Source organism: Mercenaria mercenaria, chromosome 6 (assembly GCF_021730395.1).
Source record: "Mercenaria mercenaria strain notata chromosome 6, MADL_Memer_1, whole genome shotgun sequence".
NCBI classification, from domain to species: domain Eukaryota; kingdom Metazoa; phylum Mollusca; class Bivalvia; order Venerida; family Veneridae; genus Mercenaria; species Mercenaria mercenaria.
Window position 1 is genome coordinate 13251621 of NC_069366.1, and position 23037 is coordinate 13274657.

General features: G+C 36.2%; 1 protein-coding gene across 1 annotated transcript; it reads right to left on the reverse strand.

Moving 5' to 3' along the window:
- Positions 1 to 822: 822 nt before the first annotated feature.
- LOC128557600 (DNA (cytosine-5)-methyltransferase 3B-like) lies at positions 823 to 22414 on the reverse strand. Its single transcript, XM_053545136.1, has 5 exons — positions 22283 to 22414; positions 7821 to 7969; positions 5372 to 5542; positions 4320 to 4441; positions 823 to 1343 (listed from the first exon to the last, which is right to left on the reverse strand). The coding sequence occupies exons 2-5, from the start codon at positions 7860 to 7862 to the stop codon at positions 1175 to 1177; spliced, it is 504 nt and encodes a 167-aa protein (XP_053401111.1). The 5' UTR covers positions 7863 to 7969; positions 22283 to 22414; the 3' UTR covers positions 823 to 1174.
- Between the last annotated feature and the right edge of the window lie 623 nt (positions 22415 to 23037).

Below are 23037 nucleotides of genomic sequence, written 5' to 3' on the forward strand. Positions count from 1 at the left end.
GCATTTCCAATCATCCTATGAAGTTTCAATATTCTGGGTCAAGCGGTTCTCTAGTTATTGACTGGAAATGGTTTTCAATGTTCAGGCCCCTGTAACCTTGACCTTTGATGGAGTGTCCCCAAAAACATTAGGGATCGTCTACACCATCAACCCTGCCATCCTATGAAGTTTGAAGGCTCTAGGTCAAATTGTTCTCCAGTTACTGATCGGAAATGATTGTGACGGACGGAACGGGACGGACAGGGCAAAAACAATATGTCCCCCCGCCCCCAGTGGGGAGAGACATAAATATGCACAATCAGGCATGTTACAAATGAATCCTAAATTTCATTCAAATCCATTTAGTACTCAAAACAAACATTCATCTATTCTGCATTTCCAATCATCCTATGAAGTTTCAATATTCTGGGTCAAGCGGTTTTCTTGTTATTGACTGGAAATGGTTTTCAATGTTCAGGCCCCTGTGACCTTGACCTTTGATGGAGTGTCCCCAAAAACATTAGGGATCGTCTACACCATCAGCCCTGCCATCCTATGAGGTTTGAAGGCTCTAGGTCAAATTGTTCTCCAGTTACTGATCGGAAAGGATTGTGACGGACGGAACGGGACGGACAGGGCAAAAACAATATGTCCCCCCCCCACCCCCAGTGGGGAGAGACAAATATGCACAATCAGGCATGTTACTAATGAATCCTAAATAACATTCAAGAAGATAATGCTGGAAATATGCAACTAACTTTCTAGATAGGTTAACATCTCATCAGTAGCTTTAGAGTATTCTGGAAAAGCTTTGTATCAGACAGACAGATGGATGAACAGATAGAAAGCAGAAAACCAATACATCTAGAAAACCATGTGCAATTATTTTTGGGCATTTGTGCTAATTATAAATGCCACATATGATGAAATCATTGGTAATTCACAGTTACACTAGAAAAAGGATGGATGGAATTCAGATTAATGCACTGTGGAAAATTATTTCAGGGAACATGACAATAACGATTATTAAGCTTTCGCATCATTCTTAGTTTGAAAAACAAAGTGACATTAACATCAAAACAGCAACATACAATTTAGTCATTTCAACAAGAAAATGGCATCAACGCCAAAACACCAGCATGTAATTCAGTCCGGTTTGGCTTATAAACAAGTCTACATTCTTTTAGCTGTTTAATCATGGATTCCGCACATCTTCCTTTTTGTCCTTGACTTTGAAATACTGTTTTAAAGGTGAAAGAAGGTGTTTGATAACTGGTACACTCCAGGATTTTCCAAGAAGTTTCCTTCTACGCTCATGTGTCAGGTAACCAACATCTGTATAATGTGTAGGAAATCCAAACAACCTGAAAGAATAAGGCACATGAATACGTGATTAAATCTTGCAAAAAAATACTTCAACATCCAGACACAAAGAGTGCAAAAATCTCAACATAAGGCCTAAGAAAATTGTTTGTTTCTGGTATCCCAACCTACCCTTACTTTTTGGCCCAACCCTAAATGTTTTTATGGCCTTGGAGAAATTTGTTTTCGATTTTTTAACAAAAAGTTGCAAAACTGCACTTCTTATGCTTTAAACATGGTCAGTGATGTTAGAAATCAACTTACTGATGCTCTAAAGGCATAACCCCCTTATTCATTTTTTGACACAAAAATAATTTCTGAAAAGTTCACACACACACACACGCACACACACACACACACACACACACACACATAAAATTTACCGACCTACCTACCCTAATTTTTCCGAGCATATTACCGGAAACAAACATTTTTTTGTTAGGCCTAAGAGATATTATTGTATACTTGTAAACCGTCTATGTAGAAATGATCCACGTCACGAGAAAACCAACATAGGGCCTTTGCGATCAGCATGGATCCAGACCAGCCTGCGCACCCGCGCAGCCTGGTCAGGATCCATGCTGGTCGCAAAGGCCCTATGTTGGTTTTCTCATGGCGCAGCTCAAATATCAAACATAGTTTTCTGAAGAATAAGGCACCATATTGACAATACTGAATAAAATTTCCAGACATGAAACAGCTGTGGTGTTCCTGTAAACATGACCTTTGAGTCTTAAAAACTCTAGGTCAAAGGAAGCAGTAATGCCATACGACTTACTGATAACATGCATTTTGATGTTATATGGTCCAAACTTATTCTCATTAACTCTCTTGAATAACTCAAACATTTCAACCAATTAAACCAAAATTAGACCTTATATGACCTTTGATCCCTAATTGTGACCTTGACCTTCAGAATAGCTGGGATGTGCATGACACTCCGTCTCACTGAGGCAAACATTTATGCCAAACAAAAATAAGATTTTTCAATGAATGTCAAAAATACTGCATTACAAGCTCCAAAATGACCTTTGACCCCTGTTACCTTGACCTTTGAGATAGGGACCTGGGATTTGCCAGCAACACTTGTGGAGGTGAACATCTATGCCAAACAAAAAAGGTTGCTCTGAGTCCGTACTTATCAAAGTTATACACGGACAAACTCTTAAATGACATTTGAACCCTAATTGTGACCTTGACCTAATTAAATAAGGCTATTTGACAAAAATGAAATTTAACAGATTTAGATCCAAGAATTTCCTGTTATTGATCATAAATAATTTTTCAATCTCAAGATAACTGTGACATAGAACTTTGACCTACTTTCAAAAAACACAATAAGTCATGTACCAACTTTCATTTTTTGACAGTTGTATACATAATTGGTCCCAGCTATTGTCCAGAAACCCTTTTCAACTGTAACTTTTGACCTACATACCCTCATCTACTGACCACAATCAATCATAGCATGAAGTTTGAAGGCCATGGGCACACGCTTCCTCAGGTTATTGATTAGAAACCATTTTTTGTATCAATTATTTACTGCAAGACTGTTTTCTTGTCAAAGCATGATTAACAAATTTGTTGCCACAAGATACCTCAGATAGTCTCTAAACTTACACATTAGAAGAAAAATATTTTTAGAAGCTCTGATGTCATAGCTACAGGAAATTAGAATACATAATAACTCATATTACAATTCTACATTTACAAGACGCAGCTGGTGACATCTGAACAACAGTGGATCAACTTGTAATCTATATATAGCATTTTAATGAAAAAAACAACAGAAAAGTTTAACATTTCATTGAAACAGGAGACTGTAATAAACACAAATCATGGTAATGTTACTTTTAGTTATAAATAAGACTGCCAAAATGTCACAATATAGCCCATCATAGCAATTTACTTTAATTTTGCAAATGGAATATTAATTCTGTGGTTGTGTTGTTATTCTTGAAGAGTATCATTTTGAAATGACCAATTAGGAAATAAATTACTATCAAGTTTCAGTTTCAGATTTATTGGCATATTGACATATACAATATACCTTTGGCCATAAGATTAAAACTTTGGCAATTTTCGATAATTCAAGAGCCACAAGTATTAAGACACTAGCAGAAAATAACTGTTTATCAAACTTTACATAACGTATTCTGAATAAGTTTGGTAGAAATCAAAGAAAAACTAGAGATTATTTTTCATGACAAACATACGTCTCCCAACACATACCATGCAGAAATTGTAAAAAATGCCAAAATCTAAGGGCCATAACTCCAGGAAAATCACTGAATCATAACATTCCAACAAACACAATTAGACCTGGCAGTGATGTGAAATTTTGTGGAATTCCAACCAGCAGTATAGGAGAAGCAGCACAGATCAAAGAATTTAACAAATAGTGGGTCATGACTCAAATTTATCAGAACATGACGATAACATCCACAACTAGTCGCTTCACACTTATCATTCATGAAGTTTGGTGAAATTCAGACAAACAGTATACAGAAAGTAGTGCAAACACTGTAAAATATGACATATCAAGGGTCATAACTCTGCTGAAGATCACTGAACTGAAACATGCCAGAGATATAAAGCTTAATTTATTTACCGACACCTTGTGAAACAATGAACATAAGCTCTGTAGAGCTTTTGAGTGACCCTATTTTAAGAACAGTTAAAACCATTTATACCTTACCCTCAGCAATTTACTGGTTTACAGCTGGGTTGACTGAGGCAATCGTGATAAAGTGCTTTGCCCAAGGACACACCACAATGGGAGTAGCCAGGAATCGAACTCGGGGCTTCACCTCCATAGGAAAGAATCTTAGCCCTCTCGACCAATGCGTCCACATTAATAGGACGCAATTACATATACCAACTGCAAACACTTCAGCTGCAGAAACAGGGAGAAGAACCTCTCTCTATATTTTACCTATTTTCCTTAAATTTCATGTACATTAATCTTAGCTACTTACCTCTCTACTTCTTGCACCCAGATGTGGTCCTCTTCTCCATTCATACAAACCAGTGCATCATTAAAGCCATTTGTAACGGTCAGCGAGTTTCGTGATGTTGTGATAGTGCGACTGTGAGACACCTAACAATAAACACATACCAATCATAAGATCACAAAATATCACAACCCCAAGAGCTCCTTTAAATCATGTTAAACAGTACATTAGAAGACAAAGGCTTTAAGTGATAGCTATAGGCCTAACTAAACTATAGGAACCAGCGTGGGAGCCATCTGGTCTAGTCGCCTAATGGCTGCCAGGTATTTGAACACTAATTTTTCACTTGGCATGGCAACAGAGGTCTAAATTGAAGCTAGTTTCTGTTTAAATTTCATTGTGGATGTATTTTTGACATTTTGGTAGGAAAAATGGGAGAGCAGGTTGTATTTGGTGAAGTCAAGCTCAATTTTAGTATGAGTAGTACTTCCAGGTCACAGCAGTGTGATTTTGATGTCAGTTTACAGTAAGCAAATGTGACCAGAAAAATCTCTCTTAGAAGATACATGACCCCTACTTTTCTCTTCATTTTATATCAGTTTTATCATAACTCTTTAACATGAGGTAAGGATTTGTTCTCTGAAATGGGTCTAGTTATGTTTGGTAGCTCTTTAAAAAAGGTCAGTTTTATATAGAATATATAGGGAAAACTATTTAGCTTATTATGACCTATATGTACCTGCATGCAAAATTTTAACCAAGGTGTGACGCTGATGCCAGGGTGAGTAGAATAGCTTGGAATAGTTGAGCTAAAAAATAAATTTCAAAGCTATATGCCTTTAAATGATAGCTATACATACTTGCATGCAAAACTTTAACCAAAGTGTGACGCTGACACCGACTCCAGGGTGTGTAGGCTCAGACTATTCTTTGAATAGTCGAGCTAAAAATTTATCGAATGTAACTTTGTCTTCTCTCAAAGTAAAAATTGTACAATGGAAATTTCAGGAATAAGAATAAACTGCTTTTTTTCTATTGAAATGTGTCTTTTTGTAATATAACTAAAACTATCATACCCGAGCTTTTCTATTACAGTTGGATATGAGGGCCGAGTCAAGATCTTTCTTATCCCTGTCAAGATGTCTACAATACTGGGCTGTACTGTACATTCCTGGGATATTGCCCCAGAAATTTCTCGCTCGTTTCTGTCCAGTAAAGTGTTTAGCATCCCACACAGCTGGTTCCATCTATAAAAGGAAACAAATTTAAAGTAAACATGAATAGACTTATAAGGCAGGTAGCCTAAAGACATGTAACTCCTTAACACTGGTTCCCAATCTGTAAAGCAAAATGTTAAGCAGGTATAAATAATGGAATTTAGTTAATAAAGCAGAAGTTAAATTAGAAGACAGAATGAAAAATTCTTATTACATTATATTCAAGCAGGCAAAGTTACCTTCATGTCTAACATTCTATGGTTACATGTTTATGTAGAACATCAGCAAACATTTTAAAAAGTAGAAAATAATTTGTAACACAATGTTGTTATCCATATTCTCTAGGCAGGCTAAACATGAAAATGTAAAGTTTTTGTAAAACAAGAGTTGCCTGTAATACATGTAGCACTCCCCACCTACATCCCATGATAGGTTGTCCCATTTCCAGTCCAATGATCACTATGACCTTGACTTACTAATCCCAAAAGCATTAGGAGTCATCTACTTCCTAAGCCAAATCAGGCTATCAAATTTGAAGATACTGGGTCAAGTGATTCTCAAGCTTTTGAGCATAAACCTTTTTCAAAGTACGGCCCCTGTGACCTCTTAATGACCTTTGACCTACTGACCCCCGAAACTATAGAGGTCATCTACTTAGCCTAATCACCCTATCAAGTCTGAACATTCTAGATCAAGTGGTTTCAAAGTTACTGGACAGAAATTGTTCCAAGGTTCAGGTGACGCAAACTCTTCTCCACAGATTTCAGCTTCTGAGACAATACTTCTGACTAGTTGGGAAACTTTAGACCAATTGAAAAAGAGCTATTTGATGATAGGGATCCCTGACAATCAGCTCTGAAATCCATCACAGTGATGAACTGGTTTGATAACTGTCACCCGGCTGGCTTAGTCATGCCCTCAATAGCATTTCTCTTGGTGTTTAAGTCAATATACATGTATACAAATTTACATAATATTATACCCCTATATCTATGTGGAGGGCTGTATGTGTGGCTTTGTTTTTTGAATGTAGCTTTTCCTGTTTGAACTTTTGTCCTTGGTTTTTGTTAAGAATTCATCCAAGGACATCTTAGTTAAATGATCATCCAAAATTCTTGTTTCAAAACAGCTACTATTCTATCAGCAAGTATACCATGGAACTACAGAGCAAACAGTTCACCCATCCTGTTTCAATAAAAAAAATGTTACAAACTGACAAAAAGTGACTGAGCAACTAAAATATTTTAGATGAGAGGATAAGATTTTCACCACTTGTTGAGGTCAACATTACAGTCTACCAGACTCCTGACCTGTACTCAGAGGCAGAGGAATAAGACAATTTAAACTAGAGCTATCACTGAAGGTGATGAATCTATCCCTCGCACGCACTGACAGTACATTGCAATTTGACCCACACAAGATTGCATAATTATGTGGACTGTATGTATATAGTATAGTAACAAAAATTGCCATGCACAAGTAAGGTTAAATTGTGTGCAATGGTTTGGGAGATTAGGGTGCACAAGACTGCATATGCAGACTCTATGTATATAGCATAGTAACAAAAAACAAAGTCCCGTAACTCTGCAGAATATTTATCTAAAGAGCGTAACCATGCACAACAAGAGCTGGTACTGAGCACTTGTGTTAAGTTTAATTACTAGTAAATTGTGTGCAAGGTTTCGGGAGATCAGGCGCCCACAAGATTGCATATGCAGACTGTATGTATATAGTATATTAACAAATAACAAAGTCCCATAACTGTGAAGGATTTTACATGCACAACTAGGGTTACTACTGATCACTTGTATTAAGTTTCATTAAATTGTGTGCATGGGTTCAGGAGTTTAGGTGCACACAAGCTTGCATAATTATGAAGACTCTATGTATATAGTTTAGTAACAAAAAACGAAGTCCCATAACTCTGCAACTTTTTTTTCCTGAAAGAACCTAAAATGCAACCACTGTTGTTACTGATCACTTGTGTGAAATTTCATTAAATTGTGTCAAGGGGTCATTATCAGGAGGAGAGTTGGTGCACACAGGACTGTGTCTAGGGACAGACAAACCTGAAACCAGTATATGCCCCTTACAACTTCATTGTTGGGGGGTGGGGGTACATTTATGTAAATATGCCTAAAACATCAACTTATATGTACTAAAAGGACTTTTATAAATATCAAGAAAGACAGACAAAGCTAAGTAATGTATTAAATTACTTTGGAACTGGAATTTACATACAATCACAAAGTTCCTGGAATTAGAGACACTGTTTCTCTATGGAAAAGCCTTAGTGAAGATAACTTACCCCAAGCATTTTACAAATGACCTCTTTGTACTCAGTAAGCATTGAGCCTGTATTCTCCAACAACCAAAATACATGACTTTTTCCTCTACACAGGGCCTCAATGTCCTTCAGTATGGACAGAAACTTCAGCACCAGTATTCCTGTCCCATCTGCGATATCAAAATAAATTGTTACACTCTTGGTTTGCAAATATTCAACCCTTACCCTGCTAAATTTCTATAATGAACTTGTCCATCTTTCAATTTGGACAGTACCATTAACTGTTAAAAGGGGTGCATACCAAAAAGATACTGACTGAATAGCGAACAGTGCAGATCATGATCAGACTGCACAAATGTGCAGGCTGATCATGATCTGCACTGGCCACAAAGGTAGAATCAAGCGTGTACAGCACGTTAAGGGTTAACAATAATGTAAAACAAAATAGTGTCATTCTATACTGAACCTATTTATCAATTTGTACTAATGATGCGAACACTCAAGCAATGTTATTTCATGATTTAGTACAGTTACATTTACTGTAATTGCTTGATGTCAGGGAAAAAACCGGTTAATAAGAAAGTATTGAGTAAAGTTCTAACTTCCTAATGCAAAAAGTATGTATGAACTTAACTGTTCAAGTATGAGCTTTAGGAATGATTTGCACTGACATCATGTTAAACACAAATAACTTGATACAATGTGGAAACAGTTGATAAACAATTTTAAAGACAGACAGATAGATAGATGGTTAAAAGATTTACAATTTGGAATTTTATGTTCTGGCAAAGTATTATGCAAAAACTACAATGGCATTATATTGTCCCTCCCAGTCAATACATAACCTAGGGTGTGATCATGTGATGCAAGTAACCAAGGCCTGGTGAGGAAAATGTGAGCCTATAAACCAATCCATTAGGACCGATTTTCTCCACAGAAATCACACTAGGTACTTACAAGGGTCTTAAATAGGGCTGTAATTGATTGAAAATTTTGCATAGATACACCAACTGGCAAGTATACATGATATATCAATATATCAGAGTACTAGTATGCAGAACTTGGTTTTGTTTTCAGTTTAACGCCATTTTTAACAGTATTTCAGATTATGTAACAGTGGGCTGTTAACCTAACCAGTGTTCCTGGATTCTGCACTAGTATAAACCTGTTCTCCGCAAGCAACTGCCAACTTCTCCACATGAATCAGAGGTGGAGGATGGATCATTCAGACACAATGTCTTTAATCAAATTATCACGGAGAACATTCGCCTCACCTGGGGATCGAACTCACTACCCCATGATCCATAGATCTGCGCTAGGCATGCAGCAGAACTTATGACAAGTTGAAACAAAACCATAAAAGAAAGGGAAACATTTTAACAATTAAAATCCCAACAGAAATTTTGAATAAAGCAAGCATATCTCGTGTACCGACATGTTTTTAAAGTATTTTTTTTCTTTTGAAAATCAAGGAGAAACTTCTTTGCTTCCTTCCACTAATCTGGGCTAATTTTTTCATATTTGATAGTACCAATTCTCCAATTTAATTCTGTATAGATATTTCATCAACTTGTCTGTACTGTCAGAATATCTTTTTCCTGATTAAAAAAGACAGCCCTTATTTCAAATTAAGTTCATTCACAATTTTTCTAATCAATCTCTTGTTTTAACATGTATTACTTTTACAGCTTTAGACTTGAATTATATTTGTTTGAAATGTTTCCTTTATGAAAATAAATCTTCACCTTAACCTTTAGCATGCTAGATAAATTGTCGTCTGCTGGAAATGTCGTCTGCTAAAATTGTAAAGTTCATTCAATTTGCTCCAAAATTGGAAGAAATACTGTCAGAGTAGCAAATAGCTTGGAACCTGATCAGACGCCGATTTAATCGGCGTCTGATCTGGTTCCAAGCTGTTTGCAAAGGCTGTTAAATTCGCCTGCAGCAGGCTAAGGGTTAAACAAACATTTTTTTATATGCATTTTATCGTGTATCTGAACAGATCAATGATAACAGTGAATTATTGAATTATGTAATTATTTCATAACCTGTAATTTTTCAGGTTGTGTTCTTACCTGGAAAGCCAGCAATGTTAACATATTCCTACCTGTATACTACTCATATCACAAGACTGTGTCTGGCACAAAGAAAGTGGACAATACTCATGATGTGTACTTGCATGCTCATAGTATACAACTCACTTTGTGCAGGGCATGAAGTTAGTGGACTACGCTCTGAAACAACAGATTCTTACTATTTGTTGACATAATTGATGAGAATTTGTTTAATGATAGTTAAGAATTTGGCCCAACACATATGTTTTTTCTACAGTATTCAATTTTCGATATATCAGAGATAGAAAAGCCAGTTTTATACTGAAATGGTCCCTTAATAGTCTTTCAAATAAATATACAGTCTAACCTGTACTAACAGTCACCTCCGTTCAGCGGCCATTTTATGATGCCCCCGATGGATATTCTATTTTATCACTTTATTCAGCAGTCACCTGCCGTCCCCGGTCAGCGGCCACCGAAATTGCCTCCCGACCGCCGTATTTGACCCCTTTTAGCGGCCATTTTTCTTCCAAAACCAATTATTTTTAGGCAATTATCGCCGAAGATACCCGATATTTGAGAAGCATGTGATTGCTAAGTTTCGTGTGACTTCACCACAAGAAGGACCAAAGGTGTAGTCCCCTTTTTGTTATGATCAAATGGCCAGTAATTATTGGCAATTAGCATGTCACCTAGTGTCAATTTTGTTGTTTACAGTTTGACCTCGGTTAAAGATAATACTCGATAACTAATTGGTAGCATAATATTTGTGATTTTTTTATACTTCTGTCATCAAAATACTACTAAATTTATATGAAATTAATTGTGTTTGAATAAAAATAAATAAATCACTCTATCTTTTACGGAACGTAACGGCAATCTTAGATTTAGCGTAGACAATAAGCGCGGAGAGTAGTTTCCCTTACCAAAATGGCGAAAATTGTAAACAAACTTGTTTTGAAGTTGGAAAATTGTCTGTAACTATTTGTGTAGTAAAAAAACCACGCTGGTCAGTTTTAGATTGCTAAGAAGACCATTCGTATTGCGAAGGCAAATGCACGTCATTGTATTCTGGAAAAATAATAATGGAAAACCCAAAAACAAATGGACCTAAAGGCTAAACTGGTCAGAAGTCTGAAAAATACATATACTGGCTGCACCTCCAATCAGCGGTCACCTGGCTTAAGCGGCCAAATTGTCTGCTTCCCTTGGCTGGCTGCTTAAGACAGGTTAGACTGTATATAGTTTACACATGGATTAATGCCTTTTTAATAATAGAAAAATATGATACTGTCAATAACTTATTATATAAATTTACACCAAGACTTGGGATTGGAACTACATTGTATTATAATTATCAACATACAGTGTATGTTGCATCAACATACAGTGTATGCTGCAGAACTAGTATTCTTACGTCGAAATATATGTGCTCGTCCTTTAAACAGAACTGACAAAACACTTACAAAGCTCTAAATTTACAGTAAAATTTGGTGTTTGTTTTTCTTACTCCTAAAATGCATTTACAAAATCTAATATATAGCTTATCAATTTCTTTAATTTTATATATATACCATCTTTCTTCTCCTAATACAACAAGAGCTGTCACAGGAGACAGCGCGCTCGACTATTTCGATGCTGGATAGTGAAACTGGGCACATCTGAGGAAACTAGAGCTGTCAATGGAGTGTTTAATGACTCCAATTGTGGACGAAGATATTGCACAATAGCCTGAGTCTATGTCAAAAATATCAACTTAAGTAATAACAGAGGTAAAGAGAAAATGTACCACAACACTATATAAGTATGTCCTAAGCAAAAAGGAGCATAATTCATTAAATATTGGTGCCAGAATTATGCAGCTTGTGTCATATAGTGTGGGTGATGACGTTGAACAACTATTTTAAGTTTGAATCAAATCCATTCAGTAATAACAGAGACAGAGTGAAAGTGTATCAAAACTTTAACTTAAAATTCTAAGTAAAAAGGGGGAATAATAAATGAAAAATTGGTGCCAGAGTTATGCACCTTGCATCATATGGTGTGGGTAATGATGTTGAACAATTGCTTAAGTTTGAATCAAATCCATTCAGTAATAACATAGACAGAGTGAAAGTGCATCAAAACTTTAACCTAAAATTCTAAGTAAAAAGGGGAAATAATTCATGAAAAATTGGTCCCAGAGTCATGCACCTTGTGTCATATGATAAGGGTAATGATGCTGAACAATTGCTTAAGTCTGAATCAGATCCATTCAGTAATAACAGAGATAGAGTGAAAGTGCATAAAACTTTAACCTGAAATTCTAAGTAAAAAGGGGAATAATTCATGAAATATTGTGCCAGAGTTATACATCTTGTGTCATATGATGTGGGTGATGATGCTGAACAACTATTTTAAGTTTGAATCAAATCCATTCAGTAATAACAGAGGTAGAGTGAAAGTGCACCAAAACTTTAACCTGAAATTCTAAGTAAAAGGGGGAATAATTCATGAAAAAATGGTGCCAGAGTTATGCACCTTGTGTCATATGATGTGGGTGATGATGTTGAACAACTATTTTAAGTTTGAATCAAATCCATTCAGTAATAACAGAGATAGAGTGAAAGTGCATCAAAACTTTAACCTGAAAATCTAAGTGAAAAGGGGGGATAATACATGAAATATTGGTGCCAGAGTTATGGCCCTTATGTCAGATGATGTGGATGATGATGAGGAATAAGTATTTCAAGTTTGAATCAAATCCATCAAGTAATTACAGAGACAAGTTGAAAAAAGAGAAAGTGCACCAAAACTTTAACCAAGGTGGGGACGCGGAAAGACGCCGACGCCGGGGCGAGTAGGATAGCTCTCCTTATACTTCATATAGTCGAGCTAATAAAACTGGAATTACAGTAGAAATAAATAAATGCAGTTTTGGCTTAATATCTAGGTTAACCCTATAAATTAATATACGATTCTTTCACTGGTTGTATGTGCATATGAGAATATCTGGCTAAAGGGTAACTGTTTAAGATGGTAACAGGGCTCTGCCGAGTTACTGCATAAATAGTTACCCAAGAATCATATATTCCCATCTGCAGCTACAATCAGTGATAAAATCCTTTTCTTTGAAAAAACATGAAAGCAAACTAACGACCTTCTTTTCAGAACTATTTTATAAAGGCAGCATAATGAAACAAAGTGCCATTAACCAATGTCCGTAAACAGGAAAGACGTCATGTTATAAAGACAAATATTAATGCTTAATTCCAGTTGTGTTTGTAGCATCATGTTATGTATTTTGGATAAAATAATGTAAACTGAATTGAGAAATATGCTGTAAGAAACAAAGAGAAAGTATCAAGATACTGGATTATATTATGTTTTATGAAATAAAATAAATACTGTATAGCAGGTTAAATTCACAGAGGTTTAATTTTCGCTAAATTCGCAGTTAATATTGGCAAGGCGAAATCTAAACACCGCGATTTTTTGTTACCGGGAATATACATATTTCACTAAGGGAGAAAACTCTAGTACAAACTTTACTCATTCTTACTTCCCCTGACAAACACGAAACATTCTCACAGACGATGAACCATTGATTTATTGAAAAGAAAATCAGTATGATAGATGGAGCACAATAACAGAAACACAAATATAATACATGTAATCAATGTTATTCACCAAATACTCCCTTTCCATCCTACAAATATAGAAATTATGCACATGAGAAATAAAGCTGGGAAAAACATCATATTGTTATACAGCTGTTATACATTACAAATCGATTTTTGATAATTGCATCTTACGCTATTATACTAAAAAACTTTGATAATGTGGCAGTTGACCTCAATCCAATCGACACTGTTTATTTTCCAATACAGGTAAATCTAATATTTGCTTTACAATAGATCTATGATGGATTATTTTTGGACACCCCTGGACTTATTGGACTCAACTGCCACATTATCAAAGTTTATTAGTACTTTGATTAATACAATCACCGTACTGTATTTTACAAACAACTTTCTATTCATAGTATTGTCTGTTTATGATTATAGCAGTTACAAAAAAAAAGAAGAAAACTTGTCTTTTTGCCCTAGCATAAAGGACTTTCAATATCAGTGTTAAAAACATACAAATTGTGCACAAAGCAACTAAAATAAAAACAAGAGCTCGTCGAACACGAAATGCCCTCCTTGATGCATGCAGTAATTGCAATAGGAACAGAAATTATATGCTCACTGTAAACAAAACTTCTACCATTCTGGTCTAATCTGACCTTGACCTTTAACCTATTAACCTAACGAGAGATTACAGAGTGATCTTGGAGCCATCCACTGAGCCATTTTTGAATGTTCCAAATTTCAAGACTAGATCAAGGTCAAAATCAAGGTCAAATTTCATTCCGGTACAAAACGATGTGTATGTGGTCCAAATTTGAAAGCTGTGGCTTGAGAGATGTGAAAGTAGGTCACTAGGTCAAAATCAAGGTCAAATTTTATTTCGGAACACAAAACTTTGCAAGTGGTCCAAATTCGAAGCCTGTACCTTCAGAAATGTGACAGAAGGTCACTAGGTCAATCTCAAGATCAAAGTACATTTCAGTACAAAAAACTATGCTTGTGGTTCAAATTTGAAGGCTGTAGCTTGAGAAATGTGAAAGTAGGTTACTAGGTCAAAATCAAGGTCAAATTTTATTTCGGAACACAAAACTATGCAAGTGGTCCAAATTTGAAGCCTGTACCTTCAGAAATGTGAAAGTAGGTCACTAGGTCAATCTCGAGATCAAAGTACATTTCAGTACAAAAAACTATGCTGGTGGTTCAAATTTGAAGGCTGTAGCTTGAGAAATGTGAAAGTAGGTCACTAGGTCCAAATCAAGGTCAAATTTTATTTTGGAACAAAAAACTATGCAGGTGGTCCAAATTTGAAGCCTGTATCTTCAAAAATGTGAAAGTAGGTCACTAGGTCAATAACAAGGTCAAAGTTTTTTCGGTACACAAACCTATGCATGTGGTCCAAATTTGAAGACTGTAGCTACAGAAAAGTGAAAGTAGGTCACTAGGTCAAGATCAAGGTCAAATCATGTCAAGGTTCATCTTGCCACTCAAAACTATACATGTGGTCCAAATATGAATGATGTAAGTTATGGACATGAAGATTCTAAGTTTCTCCCTATATAAGTCTATATGAACCATGTGACCCCTGGGGCGGGGCCATATTAGACCCTAGAGGGATAATTTGAACAAACTTGGTAGAGAACCACTAGATGATGCTACATTACAAAATATCAAAGCCAGTCTTTGTGGTTTCGACAAGAAGATTTTCAAAGCTTTTCCCTGTATAAGTCTAAGTAAACCATGTGACCCCCAGGGCAGAGCCACATTTGACCCTAGGGGAATAATTTGAAAAATTAGTAGAGGACCACTACATGATTTCATATACAAAATATCAAAGCCCTAGGTCCTGTGGTTTGGATAAGAGGTTTTTCAAAGTTTTTTCCTATATAAGTCTATATAAACCATGTGACCCCCGTGGTGGGGCCATATTTGACCACAGGGAAATAATCTGAACAATCTTGGTAGAGGACCACTAGATTGTGCTACATACCAAATATCAAAGCCCTAGGCTCTGGACAAAAAGATCAGAAACCGTTTAACTGTTCCTGGCCAATGTGACCTTGACTTTTGACCTCAAAATCAATAGGGGTCATCTACTGGTCATGGCCAACCTAACTTACAATTTTCCTGATACTAGGCCCAAGCCTTCTTGAGTTACTGCCCGGAAACCATTTTACTGTTCCTGGTCACTGTGACCTTGACCTTTGATATACTGACCTCAAAATCAATAGGAGTCATCTGCTGATCATGACCAATCTCCATATCAACTTTTGTGACCCTAGGCCTAAGCGTTCTTGAGTTATCATACGGAAACCGTTTAACTGTTCAGGGACACTGTGACCTTGACCTTTACCATACTGACCTCAAAATCAATAGGGGTCATCTGCTGGTGATGACCAACCTCCCTATCAACTTTCATGATCCTAGGCCCAAGAGTTCTTGAGTTATCATCCGGAAACCGTTTTACTATTCAGGGTCACTGTGACCTTGACCTTTGACATACAGACCTCAAAATCAATATGGGTCATCTGCTGGTGATGATCAACCTCCCTATCAACTTTCATGATCCTAGGCCCAAGAGTTCTTGAGTTATCATCCGGAAACGGATTGGTCTACATTCCGACCGACTGACATCTGCAAAACAATATACCCCTCCTTCTTCGAAGGGAGGCATAATAAGTTATCAGCACAAACACGTTCACCAAAGACAGGGAAATTGTACGAGTACAATTTGTCATGCGTATTGATACATGATTATTAATCAGTCAAATAATAGGCTTAGCAGACGTGGTGAGATAATTTTATTTCTATTCTTTTTCATTGTAATTGCTCAATAATATATAAACAAGGGAGTTTGTATGAGTGTGTCGTAAGAAGCTACCTACCATGTGTTTCGATATGTGATTAAACAAGCAAATTCGATGAATTGGTATCCCCCGCCGAAAGGGTTTGTGGTGAGGAATGGCAAAAAAATATATCCGGAAAAAAGTTAAGAATTTTAATAAGAAGCAAAAAATTTCATTAGTCAAAATCAATTTAACAGGAAACAAATGTTTAATTAAAGAGTACATAATAAATGTATGATACTTTGATCCTGACTAAAGAATTTATTTTGAATGGGATATGCTTACTGTAATAAGCTTAGCTTTTAAAATTAAATGCAGTTAATTAAAATGTGAGCTTGAAGTTTAACTGGAACGAAATATTGTCTTTGAGTGGTTTGGCACCAGGTGTTGCTGTTTAACATGTACTTAAAAGAACAGATGTCCTTAAGAGAACACAGATAAGATATCTTGAACATGTCTGAGGGCAAGGTTTGTGCAGTCACAACTTAACATGTTGAAGGTTTGAATATTAAAAAAAAAAAAAAAAAAAAAAAGGAATGGAAATATATATATATTTTTTTTTTAGGGGGTGGGGGTGCAGGGGAACGGGAGAGGAAACAAAATTTCACATGTTGATTATAAATATTGATTGAAAATTAAAAATGAAAAAAAAAAAAAAAAAGAAAAAAAAAAAGAAAAAAGGGTAAAAGGGTGACGTTGGGGGGTAGGGGGCAGAGGATGCATGATCAGTGGTGGGCATGACTGGGTGGAGAAGTGAGGTGGGGGAATGGTACAACTTGGAAGGTTTGAAAAAAATCTAAAATAAGAAATGAAAAAAAATAAAAATTTTTTTTGGAGGGGGAGGGGGTGTAACCAAGGCAAGTGGGTGACCAGGTGTGGGTGCGCAACTTCACATGTTTACAATAAATGTTCACAGAAAAGAATGAAAGAAATTTAATGAAATTCTGCCAAATGGTAAGTTTGTTATGTACAAATATGTGGATTTTTAGACAATTAAAGGGCAATAACTCAGAAGTTACAAAAGAAATCCGTACAAAATTGTCTGTGCTCAACCACATTATAGTACTCTAAATTCTGTTAAAGTTTCATAGTTCAAGGTCAAATGTATATGAAGTTTGTTTGAAAAAAATCTAAAATAAGGATTTTTTTTTTTTTTTTTTTTTTTTTGGGGGGGGGGGGGGGGGGGGGGGTGGGGGGGGGGGGGGGGAGGGTGTGATCAAGGTAAGGGGGTGACCAGGTGTGGGTACACAACTTCACATGTTTACAATAAATGTTCGTGGAAAAGAATGAAAGAAATTTAATGAAATTCTACCAAATGGTAAGTTTGTTATGTACAAATATGTGGATTTTTATACAATTAAAGGGCAATAACTCTTAATTTACATATAAACCCGAATGAAATTGTGTGTACAAAACCACATTATGGTGATCTAAATTCTGTTTAGGTTTTATAGTTCTAGGTCAAATATATCAAAAGTTATGATGCAGAAATTGCCATATTTATAGTACCCTATATAGTTAACACTAGAAACTTCTAAGGGCCATAACTCTGGTGTTACTTGGGCAATCTGTCTGAAACTTGATGGGCCCCATAACCTCAACATGTATATTGAAGTTTGTTTGAAAAAAATCTAAAATAAGGAATGATTTTTTTTTTTTTTTTGGGGGGGGGGGGGTCGGGGGGGGTGTGATAAAGGTAAGGGGTGACCAGGTGTGGTACACAACTTCACATGTTTACAATAAATGTTCGTGGAAAAGAATGAAAGAAATTTAATGAAATTCTACCAAATGGTAAGTTTGTTATGTACAAATATGTGGATTTTTATACAATTAAAGGGCAATAACTCTTATTTTACATATAAATCCGAATGAAATTGTGTGTACAAAACCACATTATGGTGATCTAAATTCTGTTTAGGTTTTATAGTTCTAGGTCAAATATATCAAAAGTTATGATGCAGAAATTGCCATATTTATAGTACCCTATATAGTTAACACTAGAAACTTCTAAGGGCCATAACTCTGGTGTTACTTGGGCAATCTGTCTGAAACTTGATGGGCCCCATAACCTCATAGTGATAAACATGTATATGAAGTTTGTTTGAAAAAAATCTAAAATAAGGAATGATTTTTTTTTTTTTTTCGAGGGGAGGGGGTCGGGGGATTGGGAGGGGTGTGATCAAGGTAAGGGGGTGACCAGGTGTGGGTACACAACTTCACATGTTTACAATAACTGTTCGTGGAAAAGAATGAAAGAAATTTAATGAAATTCTACCAAATGGTAAGTTTGTTATGTACAAATATGTGGATTTTTATACAATTAAAGGGCAATAACTCTTAATTTACATATAAATCTGTAAAACAGTGGTGAGATTTTATTTCAATGCATTACAGAACTTAATTTCGCACAAGTGTTGAATTATTATTATATGCTATATGTCTCTATTTAGATGACGACAGACTTATTCGCGTGTATATTATTATTTGCATGACTAGGAAGAGTGACCTCCCTTTCTGTTGTTTACAACTAAGGTTTATAATTAGCGGTCAAAGTAGTTTCCACGAAATTAAGACACCGTGAATTCAAAACTCTTCAAAAATCGCGATCATTTGGCACCGTGAATAAACCCCCTATACAGTATATGCAGTTTGTAAAATCTTATTTACACCATGATTATCATCATTCAACATCGGGTGTAAGATGCTGTTTTACAGAACTGCTGAAAATACCAGTTATCCCCGTCTGGTATGCAAGAATGGTAACAAATTGTGATAAACCCCTAATGCTTGATCAGACAACAATCCTGTGACATTTAGATAAGTAAAATTGTCTACCTGCTCTTAACACAAGAAATAAGAATTGCTGTCCTAAGGTCACATATTTTGGATGGAAAAATTGGTATAAACAACTAGAACTTATGTGTTTTCCATAAGATATAACCTGTCAGAACTAAGTTTGAAATCCTTCTTAAGGAATAGAGCACCTAAAAATTTTCTCTTTTTTTTTGTTGTCGTATGATCTGGAGGTCAGTGCCTTTAATGTTACTGGTACTCACTGCTGAGATAGTATCTAGGTTGAATACTTTCAATCCCAAATTGACAGCTGATATCATTATTATGTAAAATAAGGTTTGAAGATAAATTTTTCTCATAGTAAGTGATATGTTTTTGAAAAAGGAAAGCAATGTATTCCTGTGTTGAGTAAGAAGAAAAATCTTTATTGCAGCAGTGACCTGGGTTCTTTTGTTTTCTTGAGTTTGCATTTTTGTCCAGACATCATGGAGTAATACTTTATATTTTGCATGAATGTTTACGTCAATGAGACAAGTGTCATGTGCAAACCCCAGTTTCCTATCTAAAAGGTGAACAGCCTTTCAAATAATAAATGGTACTGCCAAAATTGAATGATAGACCAGTTCATTTTAGAAATTTAGCAGGCTAAAGGTAAATGGAACAAGCAAATTCGATGAATTGGTATCCCCCGCCGAAAAGGTCTGTGGTGAGGAATGGCAAAAAGATATATCCGGCAAAAAGTTAAGGATGTTAATAAGAAGCAAATAATTTCATTAGTCAAAATCAATTTAACAGAAACAAATGTTTAATTAAAGAGTACATAATAAATGCATGATACTTTGATCCTGACTAAAGAATTATTTTGATGGGATATGCTTACTGTAATAAGCTTAGCTTTTTAAAATTAAATGCAGTTAATTGAAATGTGAGCTTGAAGTTTAACTGGAACGAAATATTGTCTTCGAGTGGTTTGGCACCAGGTGTTGCTGTTTAACATGTACATTTGAACTTAAAAGAACAGTTGTCCTTAAGAGAACACAGGTAAGATATCTTGAACATGGCTGAGGGCAAGGTTTGTGCAGTCACAACTTAACATGTTGAAGGTTTGAACATTTAAAAAAAAAAAAAAAGGAATGGAAATATATATATGTATATATATAGATATATGTACATATTTATTTTTTTAGGGGGTGCAGGGGAACGGGAGAGGAAACAAAATTTCACATGTTGATTATAAATATTGATTGAAAATTAAAAATGAAAAAAAAAAAAAAAAAAAAAAAAAAAGGGTATAAGGGGGAAGTTGGGGGGGGGGGGGGGGGCAGAGGATGCATGATCAGTGGTGGGCATGACTGGGGGGAGAAGTGAGGTGGGGGAATGGTACAACTTGGTAGGTTTGAAAAAAATCTAAAATAAATGAAAAAAAAAAAAAAAAAATATTTTTGGTGGGGGGGGGGGGGGGGGGTTGGAAGGGGGAGGGGGTGTGACCAAGGCAAGTGGGTGACCAGGTGTGGGTGCGCAACTTCACATGTTTATAATAAATGTTCACAGAAAAGAATAAAAGAAATTTAATGATATTCTGCCAAATGGTAAGTTTGTTATGTACAAATATGTGGATTTTTAGACAATTAAAGGGCAATAACTCTGAAGTTACAAAAGAAATCCGTATAAAATTGTCTGTGCACAACCACATTATAGTGCTCTAAATTCTGTTAAAGTTTCATAGTTCTAGGTCAAATATATCAAAAGTTATGATGCAGAAATTGCCATATCTATAGATCTATAGTACCCAGTATAGTTAACACTAGAAACTTCTAAGGGCCATAACTCTGGTGTTACTTAGGCAATCCGTCTGAAACTTGATGTGCCCCATAACCTCATAGTGGTGAACATGTATATGAAGTTTGTTTGAAAAAAATCTAAAATAAGGAATGACTGGGGGGGGGGGGGGGGGGGGGGGGGGGGGGGGGGGGGGGGGGGGGGGGGGGGGTGTGTGATCAAGGTAAGGGGGTGACCAGGTGTGGGTACACAACTTCACATGTTTATAATAAATGTTCACAGAAAAGAATGAAAGAAATTTAATGAAATTCTGCCAAATGGTAATTTTGTTATGTACAAATATGTGGATTTTTAGACAATTAAAGGGCAATAACTCTGAAGTTACAAAAGAAATCCGTACAAAATTGTCTGTGCAAAACCACATTATGGTGATCTAAATTCTGTTTAAGTTTCATAGTTCTAGGTCAAATATATCAAAAGTTATGATGCAAAAATTGCCATATTTATAGTACCCTATACAGTTAACACTAGAAACTTCTAAGGGCCATAACTCTGGTGTTACTTGGGCAATCTGACTGAAACTTGACGGGCCGCAAGAACTCATAGTGGTGAACACATATATGAAGTTTTAAATAAATACTACCAACCATTTCCTAGATATGGCTCCGGACGGACGGACGGAAAGACGGAAGGACGGACGGACGGACGGACGGACAACGCCAAAACTATATCCCTCCGACTTTCGTCGGGGGATAACAAATTAGCATATAAATCTTGACTAAAGGCACAAAGTGTGATGGCTGCCGTGAGCTTCCCTCTATGATATATAGTTGGAAAGGCTGACTATTCAACATGTGATGACTATCTGAAATTTAGTTGCATAATGCTTCCATGATAAACTCCTTAACAGCTCCTCAACTACAAGAGGGGCCTCCATGGCCGAGTGGTTATAAGGTCCTCGACTTCACTTTCCCCTCATCGATGTGGGTTTGAGCCTCACTCGGGCATTGAATTCTTCATGTGAGGAAGCCATCCAGCTGGCTTACGGAAGGTCGGTGGTTCTATCCAGGTGCCCGCTTGTGATGAAATGATGCACGGAGGGGCACCTGGGGTCTTCTTCCACCATCAAAGGTGGAAAGTCACCATATGACTTATAATTGTGTCAGTGCGACGTTAAACCCAACAAAATAAAATAAATAAACAAACAACTACAAGACTATAACATATACTTGTGGCATACAATTATCATATGAAACTACACAGCCTTGGCATACGAGCAGTATACAGTTAGGAATATGTTTACATTGCTGGCTTTCCAGGTAGGAAAATGAAAAATTGCTGGATATAAAGCAATTACATAACTAAATAATACTCTATTCAGAAATAATTTTACAGAAACTTACTGAATCCTTTCCTGGCTGGATTTACGATAGATAAATCATTGCATGGCGGTCCTCCAAGTACAAGGTCTATAGGACATAACGTCTCAAGCTGAAAGTAAAATAGAAAACTAACTGTATTTACTTGATGCTGGGATAAATCAGAGGATTGGGATAAACCTTTGTATAGCATCAGCTCGAATCTGGTTAATGTCAAGTTGGCAATAACGCAATAAAAAATTTGTTCAAAAACATTGAATGTATGCTTTTGGTAGAGTTGTTGATTTGTGCCCCCAAGTTATGGATATTAAAAACAAGTCAGAAAGCTGCAAGTACCATTTTTCACGCCTTTGGTATGACGCTGCCTGGGAGGGAACCTATGACGGCTCTTAAAGAAGGCGCTCCATCACTATGCTAAGATACAAATATTAGAAATCATTATTGTAAAAAAATCTCTATAAGAGAAGACAAACTGTCACTATTAGTGACAAATGCCCCCAAAGCATGCCCAAGAAAGCTAAAGTTGCTCAAAATATGCCAGAATAATTTGGTTATGAATCACTTTGTGACCTTGAGCTTGACCTGAGAGGCCAGGGTCTTGAGTGCAACACACCTACTTAATATGGTTAACATTTGTGTCAAATTATTTTCAAATTCCTTGAAAAATGGCAGTTATGGTCCACACAAGTAACAGACCATGTTAACCTTTGACTTCTAATTGTGACCTTGACCTTGGAGCTAGGGGTCTGGGCCTTGCGCATGACATGTCATCTCCTTAT